At 48.8% G+C, this 14,838-nt stretch overlaps 1 protein-coding gene across 3 annotated transcripts in view; it reads left to right on the top strand.

Annotated features, from left to right (window-relative positions):
• Dpf3 (double PHD fingers 3) overlaps nucleotides 1-14,838 on the top strand; it is a 277,997-nt gene that overhangs the window by 169,037 nt on the left and 94,122 nt on the right. For all 3 annotated transcript variants that reach the window (XR_007830923.1, XM_051148677.1, XM_051148689.1), the window contains exons 5-6: nucleotides 781-876; nucleotides 9,576-9,654. Coding sequence is in view for 2 of the 3 variants with exons in the window: in XM_051148677.1 (XP_051004634.1) it covers nucleotides 781-876; nucleotides 9,576-9,654 (175 nt within the window). In the remaining variant the exon portion in view is untranslated. The remainder of the gene's footprint in view (nucleotides 1-780; nucleotides 877-9,575; nucleotides 9,655-14,838) is intronic.

The following is a 14,838-nucleotide window of genomic DNA, read 5'->3' as shown; positions in this document are numbered from 1 at the left end:
CTTGGATGGCCTTAGATTTACTATGAAACTGAGGATGGCCTTGAGCACCTCTTCCTCCTGTGCTGGGATTGCAGGCATGTGTCACCAACACCCTGCTGTACATTTATTTTTTCCTTTTCTTTTTTGTTTGTTTTTCTAGACAGGGTTTCTCTGTGTAGCCTTGGCTGTCCTGGAACTTATTTTGTAGACCAGGCTGGCCTCGAACTCACAGTGATCCTCCTGCCTCTGCCTCCTGAGTGCTGGGATTAAAGGCGTGTGCCACCACGCCTGGCCTATTTTTTTTTCTTAAAAACAACCCCAGAGTGGATTATTATGAGCGACATGTCAAGGCTACATCCTGGCCAGTGGAACAGGAGGTCCCTTGCTTTCCTCAGGCAGGGCAGAGCTCCACCATGGTAGAGAAAGGAGAAATGGCTTTTTGTACTCTGAGGTAGCTCTTCAGAAATAAAAGAACATGCCATATTAAAGACAGTAAGTTTCGATGAGGCAACTTGGCCCCACGTGGAAAAGCATCCCTATGCTCTTGCCGAAAACCTTTTTTTGGGGAGGCGGTGTAAAAGAGTTGAGATAGGTCAGTGCTCTGGGACAATTTGGCTGGAAGGGGCCTGAGGGCTTGAAAGGGTCCTGGCTCTGCCGAGACTTCAAGCTCTTAGGCAGCGGCAGCATCCTCGCTTTGCTGAAGAACAAAAAACCCAGAACAGCCTCAGCCTACCCTTTGATGGTTCTTAGCACTGCCTTTTCTCTCTCAACTCTTGTGTCTCTATTTTCTTGTCATTTCAGAGGGTTTTGGAAAATGATGAAAACGTAGACGAAGGGAACGAAGAGGAGGATTTGGAAGAAGACACTCCCAAGCGCAAGAATAGGACCAGAGGACGGGTGAGTGGGAGATGGCCTCAAGGGAGGAGTTCGGGTTGGCCCTAGTCCCCTCTGCACCTGGATAGACACACCTCATGGTCTTTGTTGGAGACTTCTCTGAGGAAGATGCTGAGGGAGCCCCAGGCTGGACATGGCTGCAAAGTCCTGAGCTGGCAAGAGGGAGAAGAGGGAGGAAGCAGAGTTTGCTCCAAGGCACTTAGGGTTGGGAGAGAGGAGGGCAAGGAGAATTTTCCGAGACTCTGTCATGAAAGGAGTTCTTGACCTTCTGGTCCTGGGGTTTGCCCAGAATGACAGGACCAGGGCATCTGCTTTAGAACATGGTTCTCTGGGCACAGTAGAGGCCTGCTAGGGAAGCAGGGGGGCTATGGTTGACCGTCTCCTGAATGGATTTCGTGTGAACTTTCGAGGCCTGTGGCCCTGAGATGGACAAGAAAGATGTCAGAGCGAGGAGAGGCAGAGAGACCCTGATGGGAAGAAAGAAAAAACACTGGCTAGTTGCTACGGGGAAAGGGAGCAGACCACCAAGATCATCAGACATTCAGTTTGATTCTCCAGGGTCGTCTTGTTCAGCAAAGCGATCTGTGATCACCTTCAGTGATATCCAAGGGCATCATGATAAGTAGGCGGGGAGAGAAGAGCTGTGGCTCTTCACTGGAGAATCCCCTTTTGGAGGGCTTGAGCTAGACGCTCTATTAGCTGTAGGTAGGACCTTCTCCTTGCTGTGGGTGAGCAAGGAGAAGTCAGTCCTGTGAGTCCCACAGGTTTGGGTTCACTGATAATTACTGTAAGCCTGTATTTTGTACACAGTAGTACCACAGTGAGTACATACACAAAATTAGCTGCCCAGGATATGTGCTCAGTTTTTAGGTCTGGGACCAGGCCTTGCACTACATTATAAGTAACTTCCCAGGTGATGGTCACATGGGTCCTCATGCTGGCTCCACTGCGATCCGAGATGCTCCGACTGTTGATAAGAGCCAGAGTTTTGGTCTGGGAAGGGCTGCTGTCTGATGTTGCAGATTTGTTGGGATGTCACCATCTTCATCAATTACCAGCATTTCCACAGTTTTGTCTTCTGCATGCTTTCCTCCTACTCATTGTTGGTTTATGCGCTTGTTTCCCGCTGGAGTATTTGAAAGTACACCCTATTCCTTTCATTATATATTCCACTATGTGTCTCCATTAGGTGTGGTTATAGACAACATAGACATATCTTATTCTAAGACCTATTTATTACCCTTGCCCAGTGTGCCCACTCTGTGTATACCACCTGCCTGTTAATTAGATAGTAGTTGCCATACCAGACTGATGTGTAAGGATTGCTATACTTATGTCCAAATAACCCTTATTATACTTACCAGCCTAGAAGTGTAACAGTAATGTTACCAAAAATTTGGATATAGCAAAGAGAACCCATTCGTAGTTTCCTTGAAGTGAAAAAGCAAAAGTTCTCTTTTTAAGTTTTATGGAAAGTGTTATATGCTAAGCTTGGTAAAAATCTATAGTAAGAATGAACCTCTCTGTGAAACTGTGGGGGAGAAAGGAATTTGTGCTACTTTTGCTGTTTCACCCCAGAAGTAGGAAAGTTATGGCCACAGTGCACGATAAGTACCTAGTTAAGATGGACATGGCGTTCAATTATAGGGCCCAATACTCTGGGGTTCAGGCATCCACTGGGTGCCTTGGATCATTTCTCTGTGGGCCAACTAGCACCTTGGTTGCCTGGTGATTTGAATAGGTTCAGAATCGCCGTGTGTTTGCATGTGTGTACCTATTCTGAGGTGAGAGCATCCTTCCTGAGTACTTTTCCTGGGTGCTTTTTTTTTTTTAAATCATTTATTTCAGGGGTGTATGTTTCCAGGCTGTTCTGCCTTTAGTGCTGTTCAACCTGATCAGGACTTGCTGTTTCTAGCCCAGTCTCTCTGCTCTAATGTTCCTCATCAGGGTTTCACCTGACGCTTCTCTGCAGCTGTGGAGGAGCTTACTCGGCTGTATTACTTCACTGTTAGGGGTCGGCGACGAAAGACACATCTATTTTCAGCATTTGGGGGAGGCATAGGGGTATGGAGCTTCTGTGCCCGTTGTGAATGCCAAGAGCTGCGTACCTCCCAACCTGCCCCCTGCCAGACTGCGTAGAGTACATTGTGGAAAATGGCCCTGGTACTTCTGGCATGAGTGCAGAGATGGAAATTTCCATTAGTGAGTAGGCATCGGGTGTCTTTTCTGTGGAGGTGACAGTTAATGGCTCCAGGTTGTGCAGTGACATGCACTTGTGACATGAACACCATGTCGTCACGGTGCACATGTCACCATGCTGAAAGCCATGGAGGAAGCTGAGGGTGAGTCTCTGGGCTGAACAAGTGTGGGGAGCTGGCTCACTCACGGCTTTTACATGGGCTTTCTGGCTACTGCCGGAACTTTCTAGCCACTGGACAGTGACCACACTGGGGTCTGCCATCTTCCTGTGTCATCTGGCCTACAGCCTTAGCCTCACCTGGAGCTTGTTGGGAATGCAGGGGGAGCCCAGTCTCTATCCCACCGACCACTGACAAGACCCTACCCCCTCTGTAAATGTGAAGGGGGCCTGGGATTTGGTGTTGAGTCTTGGATGGTTCCCTTATTTTAACTCCCACCCGAGAGTGCCAATCTTAGCTCTACCATCTTCTGCACCTTGGGTGAATCATGTTGCTTCTGTGACCTGGGCCTCAATTTGCTCATCAGTAAGTTGGGGACTATAACACATGGCCAAATTTGAGTGTCTAAGAAAGGATAGATATAGAAAGGTGTTGTAAGTGACGTGGATAACTTTCTGAGTTTTAATACTGTATATCCTCCGAAGGGTGTGGACAGTTCACACCCAACAATTAATAATTGTGTCCATGGCAACTCAACTTCAACGTAGGAAATTAATGAAATTCATAGGACTATTCCTTGCATTATCAATCAAGCAAACGTCCAATCAATCAAATTAGTAATTATTGGTACACTCGTGGTACACACCAGTGCTCTTCAAACTTGTATGTGCACAGGAAGACCCCCAGGGTTCTAGCTAGAAAGCACATTCCGATGCGGTAGTTCAGGAGTAGGGGGGTGGGTGAGCTCTTGCCTTGATGGTAAGCGGGTCTAAAGACCATGCCTTCAGCGGCAAGCTGGGAGAGCAGTGCCCTCCCTTTCTCTCTCTGCTCCAGGAATTCTTTTCACCATTAACAAACCCTGACAGCCCCTCAAAGCTATTGTTCTGGGTATAGCAGGTGACATTAATTTCACTACTGATTTGTTATATTAGAAATTAAGACAGCATCCAGCTTCCGAATGTAGCTCATGAATATACAAGTGCACACCGACAGCCCCGTCAAATGTCATGCAGCCTCTGGAAAACCCCACTGTACATTTGCTAGGAAAGGAGAATGAAAAAGGCAAGCGATCTTTTAGCGGCACCACGGAGATCCCAGCCTTTGTTTAAAAAAATATTTATTTTTTAAAATTATGTGTATGTGCAGATGATGACAGGTGTCCTCAGAGGCCAGAAGAGGGCATCAGACCCCCTGGTTGCAAGCCAACTTGTGGGTGCTGGGAGCCGAACCCGGGTCCTCTGGAAGAGCAGGAAGTGCTCTTAACTTGGAGCCTTCTCTCTAGGCTATAGGAGAAGAGGCCTGATGCTCATCTCTGAACACTACTTGAGAGCAGCTTTTGTAGAAGAACTGCCCTTGGCTGGAGGCTGTCTATGCTCATTTTGAATCTTTTTGTTATAAGCAACTCCATGGCTTTAAGCAGTATTGAGAGAGATTTGAAGCCTTGAGGCTCTTGTCCCAAATGTGAGTGATCTTTGAAGATCCAGATCACAAGAAGGGCAGGTGGGTGACAGGGAATCATAACTGAGGAGAGTAAGGGCCCCGCCCATGGCTTCTGCTTCCTTTCTCATCTCTGTGGTGCCTGGGTTTCCCACTCCTCTATACACAGGATCCTAGAGCTCCTGGGCTTATGGGGCCCTACACTTTGGGTGACCAATAGGGGTCACTGTTTTCAAGTTCCAAGTGCCTTGAAGGTAGAATGTGAGTGGTCCATTTGGAGTTAAAATAGGCTTGACCTAGTAATTAGTTGACTTTTTCTGAGCCTACCCACCTATGGTCAGTAAGGCAGGGCCCTGTGGTATAGTCAGGTTGCCATGGCCTCCAGTGTGCGAATGGGAAGGGAGCATCCACAGGGAAGGAGGATGGGTCTCTTTGGGAGAGTAAAGTCCAAAGTGTTCTGTATCAGAGTCTGGGAACCTGTGCTGCTGTTTCCACTGACTCTGGGACTGTGGGCAAGTCATGGACCCGCGCACGCAACCGGCACCAGCTGTCAGACAGGGACAGCAACATGGTTGGTCCAACTCACGGGATTATTACAGGAGTCATCTGAGCTAATATATGTGGAAGAGCTTTGTGTTGTGTACATAGGAGAATGTTAGGGGCTCGTAGTAAAGTATAAAATGCCACCTTTTCTTTCAAAGACCCAAGACTCAAATTGAGGAGGTGCTAAGTAAGACACTTGATACAATAAGATGTCTGTAGGCTTCTCATTGTGTGCTGACCAAACACAAGAGCCTAGAGGACCCACATGGGCACGGAGCGGTCAATAGCCTATTGTACTTCCTATGGGCTTAACGCTGTGTCCTGTGGCTTTACACTCCTAACTCTGACCATCTCAACAACTGGGCTGCAGAGGCGTTCCTCTGCCCATCTTATTTATTCACTTACTTGTTCATATATTGATCAAGACACAGTCTTTTTAAAAGTAATATTGGGTGGTCTGGAACTTTCTGTGTAGACCAGGTTGACTTAAACTTGAAGTATTCATCTTGCCCTTGTCTCCTGAGTGCTGGGGTAACAGAGATACACCACCACATCTGGCCTGATGTTGCCCATTTTATAGATGAGTAAGTTAGGGCCTAGAGGGGTAGCTTGTTCTGTGGCACCCACCTGGTGTGATCTGTGGTTTGGATGTGGCTTGAGTGTCCCTGAGACTTCATGTGATGAGATTTAAAGGCCACGTGGGATGTTGAGAGGTCAGAAACTGGATGGCAATAGTATTCAGAAGGGGCCCTGGGAAAGTGACTAGGATTCTTAGGTGAGGGCGTGGTAGAGCTTGCTGATTGGGTCCTGAGGGTCAATAAATAAGAAGATGGAGAAGGACTGAAAGCAACACACAGGAGAGCTCCCTGTTTCTTGCCACGTGATGCTCTGTGTTGCCTACGAATTTTGGTAGCAAGAAGGATATCCCTACATGTTGCACTTCCAGATCTATGAGCCCAAATAAACTTCTTTTCCTTATGAAAGTACCTACCTCAGGCTTTTTGTTAGAGTAATGACTATCTGACTGACACAACTGGAATTTAAGTTTAGGCCTGCCACACTTAAAAACATGACTGTTTTTTACTCTGCAGTGTGGCAAGAGACAGATTTTTGGAGGGGCAGGACGCTGGCAGGGAAGACCAGTAGATTGACTGTGGATGGCATAGGAGACGGGATCATAAGAGGAACCATGGAAACAGGAATGTAGACACAGCATAGCCTGGGGCGAGACTGTTGGGTTGGTGGTTGGCAGCCATTGGCTATGTAAGTGTGTCGTAGCTGGCAAGGGAGATGTGTGAGTGAGTGAGTGAGCTCAAGCCCCCACTTCTCGTCTCTGCCGGCTATGTGGCCAGGTAGTCACACAGGGTCAGGTAGGCTGGGCAGTGGGGAGGTAGAGCCCCAGCTGAGGGTTTTCCTGGGGTTCAGAATCAGCTGATGGCCTTTGAAGGAGGAAAACCATCATTGGGATACAGATAAAGAAGAAGGACAATGGCCAAGTCACCACCTGATGGGGTGATGAAATGATCTGGCCATTGTGGAAGGAATGCATTTGGGTCTAAAAATAATGGTGACAGGGGTCCTGCTCAAACTATGGCACCAGCCAAGGACAATACGTGCAGTAAACTTTGAACCCCTACCCAGATCTAGCCAATGGACAGGACATTCTCCACAGTTGAGTGGAGAGTGGGGTCTGACTTTCACACGAACTCTGGTGCCCTATATTTGACCACATCCCCTGGATGCCGAGGCCAGGTGGCACTCAGAGGAAGGATAGCAGGCTACCAAGAAGAGACTTGATACCCTATGAGCATATACAGGGGGAGGAGGTCCCCTCGGTCACAGTCATAGGGGAGGAGAGTAAGGGGAAAGTGAGAGGGAGGGAGGAATGGGAGGATACAAGGGATGGGATAACAATTGAAATGTAATGTGAATAAATTAATAAAATATAAAAAAAATAAAATAAAAATAATGGTGGCCCACACAGAGCTCTGCCTCTTATGGGACAGATAGAGAAGCAACACATAAACTAACACATGCACAGTGCATTGCCGATGACGTCACATGCTGTGACTAGACATAAGGCAGAGGAAGGGAAAAAGAGCGAAAGCATGTAAGAAGGTGTCAGTGAGCTAGGAAGAGCTTCTGGGAGGAAGCGGCATTCGAGCAGGACACAGAGCATTCTGAGTTGTCAGGCCCAGGTCTTCCAGGAGACCAAGAGGAGAATCCCACACACATTATCGCAAATGCCCCCCATAGCCTTTACTTCTGGCAAAACCAAGGCATGGGGAGTGTGGAAGCATGCCACCTCCCTGCCGGTCAGTCCAGCAGCAAAGGGAGGAAGCTGGCTCTCAAGGAGGGCTGTTCTTTCCCTCAGAAGGCCTGGTGCTTCTGTTCTGCCGGCCCCCTCAGCTTCTGCCTTGGCATGTGGCCAGTCTTGCCGAGCGCCTTCTGGCATTTGCTGTGGCCTCGTCATTCTGCCTGACTTGCTTTTTACCTGCTCCAAGGGACTGAGCCGGGGCTGCCGGCTGTGCATGTCAAGCTGTCCCTGGATCTACCGAGAAGGTGTGGGGAGGGCCAGGGCCATGAGGTGACCACCCTCAGCCTCCTGGGCACAATGCCTGTCAGTGCCTCAGGGTGATGACCAGTGCTCGCTCAGTATTGAGGGTGTTTGGAGGAAAAGGAGGAGAAGGAAGAAGAGGGAGGGAGGGAGGGATGAAGAGGAGGGGGAGGAGAAGGAGGAGGGAGAGCAAGAGAGGGGAAGAGAGAGGCTCCTACTGATTATCCCTAGCAGGGGTGGGGGAAGGGAGGTAGTATGAAGGAGGGAGGTGGCATTGTTGTTGTTGTTATTATTTGAGAAGACAAGCTGAGGAGATGGCAGAAATGATAGTCCAGCAGGTGGAGTTGATTGTGACATGTGTGTGTTTTGGGGATGAGTGCCACAGGCCTGAAGTGTGGGCCTGCCTATAGCAAAGTCCCCACTAAGATGTGCGCACTTGTATTCGTTAGTGTGCATGTATGGGAAAATCCATCCCAGACTTTTCCACCATGAAGTTTTGGGACCATTTCTCTAGAGCGGGTCCCAGGCCTGAACCCTTGACTTCTGTCCCATCATATTCTCTCCCTTTGCATGGCTGGGGGGTTATGGCTACTCATTAGCAATGAATGACCCCCGGAAGAGGGGTGTGGGGCTTACAACAGCTTATAAATAAGCCTGCTGCTTTCTGGTAGTCGCTGGCAGCCTTTCAGGATAGTCTCTGTTAACTACTGGCCTTCTGCCCTTCCCCTCCGATCCTGTCACCCACCCAGGGGGACATACAGGCTTCTGGTAGGTACCAGGAACCCAGCTCTAGTTCACTTTGAGGGCTAAGGTCTTAGTCCCTGACAGGAGACCTGAGGTAGACCACATACAGGAGCATTGCTGGAAGCTCAGCCCTACTGTGAAGGCCAAACATGGAGGAGGAGACTGGGCATCTGAGGCCTTTTGGGTAGGCATTGTGGGCATAGGAACCTGTGGTGTGACACAGCAGTTCAGCTTCCTGTTTCCCAATCCCCATTGTGCTCAGCTGGTTGGTCAACACATAGAGAAGCATCTTCTCCATGGTGGAGCAGGGAAATGCTGTTTGGCAGATACAGGCCCCATATTTGCTAGATATAGGACTGTACTAGTTAGACTCCTGTTGCTGTGGCAAAGCACTGGAGGACACCACTTAAAGGAGTAAGGTTTCATTTTGGCTTACGGCTTCAGAGGAGTCAGGCCGGGTTGGCTTTCTTCCGTGGCTACGGGCCCATGGAGAGGCAGAACATCACAATGACAGGAGTATGAGCTCACCGTAATGAGGAAACAATGAAGGGAAAGAAAGAAGACTCGCCCAGGGCAAATACAACCTCTAAAGACATACCCCCATACTGTCCCTACATACTCCAGTTTGGCTCATCCCCTGAAGTTTCCATCACCCCCATAAAATAATGCCACTAGCCGGGGATTTTCGTGTTCAAGCCACGACACCTCCTTTTTAGCCACGCTGCCTGTTTAGATCCTGGTTTTGCATTTAGTAGATGAATGACACTGGGGTAGTTACTTTGCCTCCCTGTTGCCTCAGCCCTCCTCGCCCACACAAAGGGACCACTATTATACTTCCTTCTTGGAGTTATTGTGGAAACAATAAGAGGAGCCAGGTGAGTAGCCGAGCGGATCCAGGGCACGCTACCTAATCCTCTGGGTCTCAGTTTTCCTGCTTGTAAAGCAGGGTTGGCATGGGAACAAAGGCTGCGACGCAGGTGATTCACTCAGGCCCCAAAGAGTGTGTCCCCGCGAGCCAAGTGGCTGTCATAATAACAAGTCTCTCATACTCAATGTCTCCTCAGGCTCGTGGCTCTGCGGGTGGCAGGAGGAGGCATGATGCTGCCTCTCAGGAAGACCACGACAAACCCTACGTCTGTGACAGTAAGTAACTCGTGTACCCTCAGTCCAGTCTTTCTGGGCTGCTCTGGCAGTCTCCTACCAGCTCTGGCCTCACCAGGCTTTCCTGCCCTATGTGGACACATTCCTTTCTGCTGTGGTGGGGCTGGCTCTTGGGCACAGTAGTCTGGCAGGGGACTCCAGTCTGTGTTCCTGGATGTCAGCTCTCCTCCCCAGATTCCCTCCTGTGTTCTCTCACTTTCTATGTCTCTTTCGAGAATCGCCTTCTATGTCTTTCTCCATTTCAGAATCACAAGCAAAAGTGTAGCCCAAAGCTTTCAGACAAACGCACTTGGCATCAGTGGCTTTCCACTTGATCTGTTTCCTTTCTCTCCCCCTTTCTCCTGTCCCAGACAGGGCTGGTTATGAATCTTTCTATGGCAATGGCTTGCTTCAACAAGTGGCCCTCAATTCATCTCCACCGTTCCTTTCCTGACTTAGAAACATCTTTTGGAAGAGTGGTTGCCTGGCTTCTAGGTTAGAGTCTGAGGTTGGAACTAGGGTAGAGGCCTAGGAGGAGGACAAAGAGGGGCTGTGGCTTTCTTTTCTTCTCTGATGCCAGGGTGTGGTGTGGTGTGTTCACAGCCTTGTCCTGTTATCTGTCGCTCCACTCAGCACTTCCTGCTTACTCCATGGGAAGGCCATCCATCAATACCACATGCCTAGGCGTCTTCCTTTCCCCTCTTAGTCTGCTCTCAAAACCCAGAGTTCAGACACCAGGACCAGGGTGCTCTGAGAATGGCAGACAGCTGGACGAGGCAGGACTTAGCATGGCAGTCCCTCTGGGTGCTCATCCATCTTGTTAGGTCCTGCATCCTCCATGGAGGTAAAGAAAGCCAGGGGCTACGACATCAGGACACAATGGAGTGGTACCTTTTCCTACCCTTTCACTAGCCTCTTGATGTCAAAATGTTGTTCTGGGCCCTGTGGGGGAATGACGTCTAGCAGGGCAACACTTTGCTAGAACTCAAACTCTGGGACCCTCATTTTGCTCCTTTAATATACCATGCAGATGACATTCCAGAGTCTTCTGAAGGTCTTCTCCTCCTCCCTCCTCCTCAAGGAACTGTGTTCCTGGAAGAGAAGGGAGCAGGGCGTGGGGTCTGTACCTGCTTTGGTCTGGGTGATATTTCCTGGATGTCATTTAGTTGTGTCCTGATATGTAAACAGCGCAAGCAAGCATGCTAGTCCTTTCCAGCTGTGTATGGCACCCCATCAAGAGTGCCAACAGCTGCTTTGGCACCGAGACATAACCACTTTTCTTTTTAAAAAGCCGTGTTCCCCATTGTGTGACTTTCTGCTGTTTTAGAGAGTGGGGTTACCTTTCCACTCTATTTCCGTAGTTTTAAAAGCGCCTTTAATCCCAGCACTTGGGAGGCAGAGGCAGGCGGATCGCTGTGAGTTCAAGGCCAGCCTGGTCTACAGAGTGAGTCCAGGACAGCCAAGGCTACACAGAGAAACTCTGTCTCAAAAAACAAACAAACAAACAACCCTTCCCCCCAAAAAACCAAAATCCAAAAACAACAAACAAAAAACCGTTCTCATTACACTGACTGATGACTGCTTGTGTGCCTGTGGGTGGAGTACATGCATGCGGTGGCTTGTGTGGCGATCAGAGGACAACCTAAAGCTGTTGCTGGGACAACATTTTGCTAGAACTCAAACTCCATGCCTCTCATTTGGCTGCTTCATACTCCTCTCATCTGTGGATTCCAGCGACTGAACTCAGGTCCTCAGGCTGGGTGGCCAATGCGCTTACTGCTAAGCCAACTCATTGGCCCCGTTTCTAGAACTTTTCTGGAGTTCTGATGTGTAAACAGCCTCCTATATTTCCATACACGCCCTTGATGCTCCTTTTTCTTGTTCCAGTCTCCTCTCCACTCCTTCTTTCCCTCCTCTTTCTCTTTCTCTATGAAGTGGCCTTTATGAGTGCCCTCTTGCCTGGCTCCTGGCTCTCCTTCTCCCACACAGAGCCTTTGTAAGCCAACTCCTTCCTCCTAGCTCCCGTTCTGTGCTTTCAGTAGACCGTAGTCTTCTCCAAACCTCCCAGCTTTGTGGAGTGACTCCTGGTGTCCTTTGGTACTTTCTGCTCCCCTCCCCATAGGGTCACTTCCTCCCTGTTTCCCCAGAGAGCTTGGGAGGACAGCACGGGCTTTCCCGGAAGTCTCAGCAGCTGTTTCCTTGGCTCTGCCCATACACATACTGCCTTCCTCCTCCTCCATTCAAAGAGCAAGGTCCACCGCAGTTTGCCCTTCTTTATTTTGGCTCTCTCAGGACATTGTGTGACAGCTTGGTGATTAATAGACTTTATTTTTATCTGGTGCCCTTCAGACATGGGATCCCTAGAGGTAGAAGTGACCTTTGGAGAGGTCATGAAGCCCACCCCCCCAACCCCTGGGCTGGACAAGGAATGCTTTTAATAATCTCTAATGCATCCTAACTGGAGAGGCGTCCCATTGCCCTTCTTTGGCATCCCGAGGGATGGTGTTACCACAAGATGCCCTTTCTCCACAATTCCAGCTTTGCCTCCCATCGTTGTTTTTCCTTCATGGGAACAGGGACTGCTCTCCCTTCCACATCACCTTTTGTGTCTCTTTCCCCCAACAAATAGGTACACTCAGCATTTTGACCTAGCATCCCTGCATTCTTGGGTGCACCCCAAGATAGGTCTTACCCCATCATCTTGGTGCTATCTTGCTCCAAATCCCCTTCTGGGTCTAAGTTTAAGCTCTTCTACCAGACGTAGCATCAAGGCCAAGTAGCTCAGAGAACAGAAGACTTTTTTTTTTTTAAAATACACCAGCTCTTGGCACAACCCCCGTCTTCAGAGAATACCCAGCCTCTCTCTGCCCATCCAGCCACTTCCCAGTCGGGTCCTATCTGTCTGGTGCCAGGGTCTCTCCTCCTTCCTCCCGAGGCATTTGATTATCTTCCTTTCCATAAATCACCCTGCCTTTGGCTCCATTGAATCTCAATAAACAGATACAATAATGTGTGACTTCAATATACAAGATTCAATAAAGGCAAATTTAAAGACATTGCCCAGTAGTTAAATTCCATTCTCCTCAGACTTGCAATCCCTGCCATTTTTTGGTCTCATCTGAGGTTTGATTTGCACAATTCGCACTCCATCTTTGGAGTTATTTATGAAAATATTAGGTCACCTTGGACCCCAAACACCTCTCTCTGGGTTTATGTGGGTGGGTAATAGCCGTTTTTTTCCCAGGTGCAGTTGTATTTAACCCTTTCTGAGATGTGTTCTTGTATGAAGTCTTGTGGTGGTGTTGGTCCAGGCTTTTCACAATGCGTGGCTCTAAGTGTATATTAGTGGATAATGTCAAGTGATGGAAGTTTACTTTTTGCCTTTCACTCAGCCATTGAATTGACTCCATCTCAGAAATATTAAATCATCTAAATGTAATTTATGTTCTCACCCAACCTATGGTGTGCCCATGAATACTTCATTTTCTAGCAAGGAACCAATCTCTATTAATTATCTAGAAAATTTTGCTGAGTTGAAGGCTTAAGGTTCTGGGATTTTTTTTTCCCATTCTTTTGTCTCAGGAAAGGTATTCATTACCTTAAAACAAAGCAACAGAAATGGACTTTATGGGGGAGCCTTTGGGTTCTTGTGGACCTGGACCATCTGTGCAGAAATAACCTAGACACTCACAAAAATTCAGTTTCAAGGATCTCACCCCAGACTTCCTCCATCAGAATCACAGGGACGGGGCCTGGAGTCTGCGTGTTCCTAGCACTTCCAGGGAGTCATAAATATGCTGATGTTTGAGGATGGCTGCTCCTCCTCGTTCTAACCTGAGTGCTCTAACCTTGACCACCCAGCCCTTTGAATGTTTTCTGCCTGGATATCTCTGTCTCTCCCTGTTGCCTTTCTCTCTCAGATGTATATGTATGTGTGTGTTATATATGGGTGTGGGCGCATGCACACGTGAAGCCAGAAGAGGACGTCAGATACTCTGCTTTCTTTACTCCCTTCATGCGGGAGCTGACTCTCACTGAGCCTGGAGCTAGGCAGGAGGCTGGCAATCCCTGGCAACCCTCTGGTTTCCAACCTCGGATACTGTGCTGGGGTTTCGGGTGCTCTACCTGCCACAGCATCTCACATGGGTGTTGGAATCGGGACTCAAATCCTCACACATGTGCAGCTTTTACCTACTAAGCCAGCTCCCATGTCTGGAGGTCTAGGCAACCTGCTCCTGGGCTTGCCTCAGTGTTTTAGTTGGCTTCCTTCAAATTGTTCCTTGGTAGTCCTTCCGGCAATGCTAAAGCTCGGCCATCTAGTCTGAAACACAATGATCTTCACCTGATTTTAATCTCCTTGGGAGCACAGTGCCCTAATAGTACCACCATCCCATGTTCTAGCTGGGGCGTTGAGTCAGGACAGACCGGAAAGGAATCCTTGGGCGCGGGCTCCTGGGATGTGTTCAGAGTCATTAGCTGAGCTGCTCAGCCTTGTCCTAAGTGCTGCCAGCTCCGAACTGCTCTGCAGCCCCCTTGGCATCAGGGCAGACTCCCAAGGACAGACCTACTTTCATATTTCCTTTGTTCTACCTGCATGATAGAGAAGAAGATGGTAACACTGGGGTGATGAGAAATGTAGTCTCTCCAAGGTAGGCATTCTGGGAGGAGGAAGAGAGGCCCTGTGTTTTCGCTGGACACAGGGAGCTTCTCTTTGGAGTTGCAGTAGCAATCCTGCCAGTCTGTGCCTATAGCATGCAGAGTAGTGTGCCTGACATCTTGTGCAGACTGTCTTTATAAACCCCCACAGTAAGCGTGAGCCACAGGGACAGCTGAGCTCACCTTTCTGTGAAGAAACTGAGGGCATGGACAGGTGAAGGGACTTCCCCAGGTCCCACAGCTGGTCAACAGGAACACCAGGATGTGAACAGCGCTTCCTTCAGCTCTAGAGATGGCCCAGCCCAGGTCTGCTTTAGAGTGTTCTCCTACTGTGGAGTTCTCTCAAGAGCTGAGGGGCAATTTGTTTTAGAAATCAGTTCATAAAAATGCATTCCTTATTTATGAGGCGGTATCCTGTGCGCCACTAATGGGTGGCTTCGAGTATCAGATTGGCAAGGGAGAGTCAGGTGGCAATTGTAGTTGAATGGGTTGTATGGTTTCTAGGCTTTTAAGTTTAAATCTATTGCAATC

Source organism: Acomys russatus, chromosome 1 (assembly GCF_903995435.1).
Source record: "Acomys russatus chromosome 1, mAcoRus1.1, whole genome shotgun sequence".
Classification (NCBI taxonomy): domain Eukaryota; kingdom Metazoa; phylum Chordata; class Mammalia; order Rodentia; family Muridae; genus Acomys; species Acomys russatus.
The sequence above is the reverse complement of the archived record's forward strand: the minus strand, read 5'-3'. Positions and strand labels throughout refer to the sequence as shown.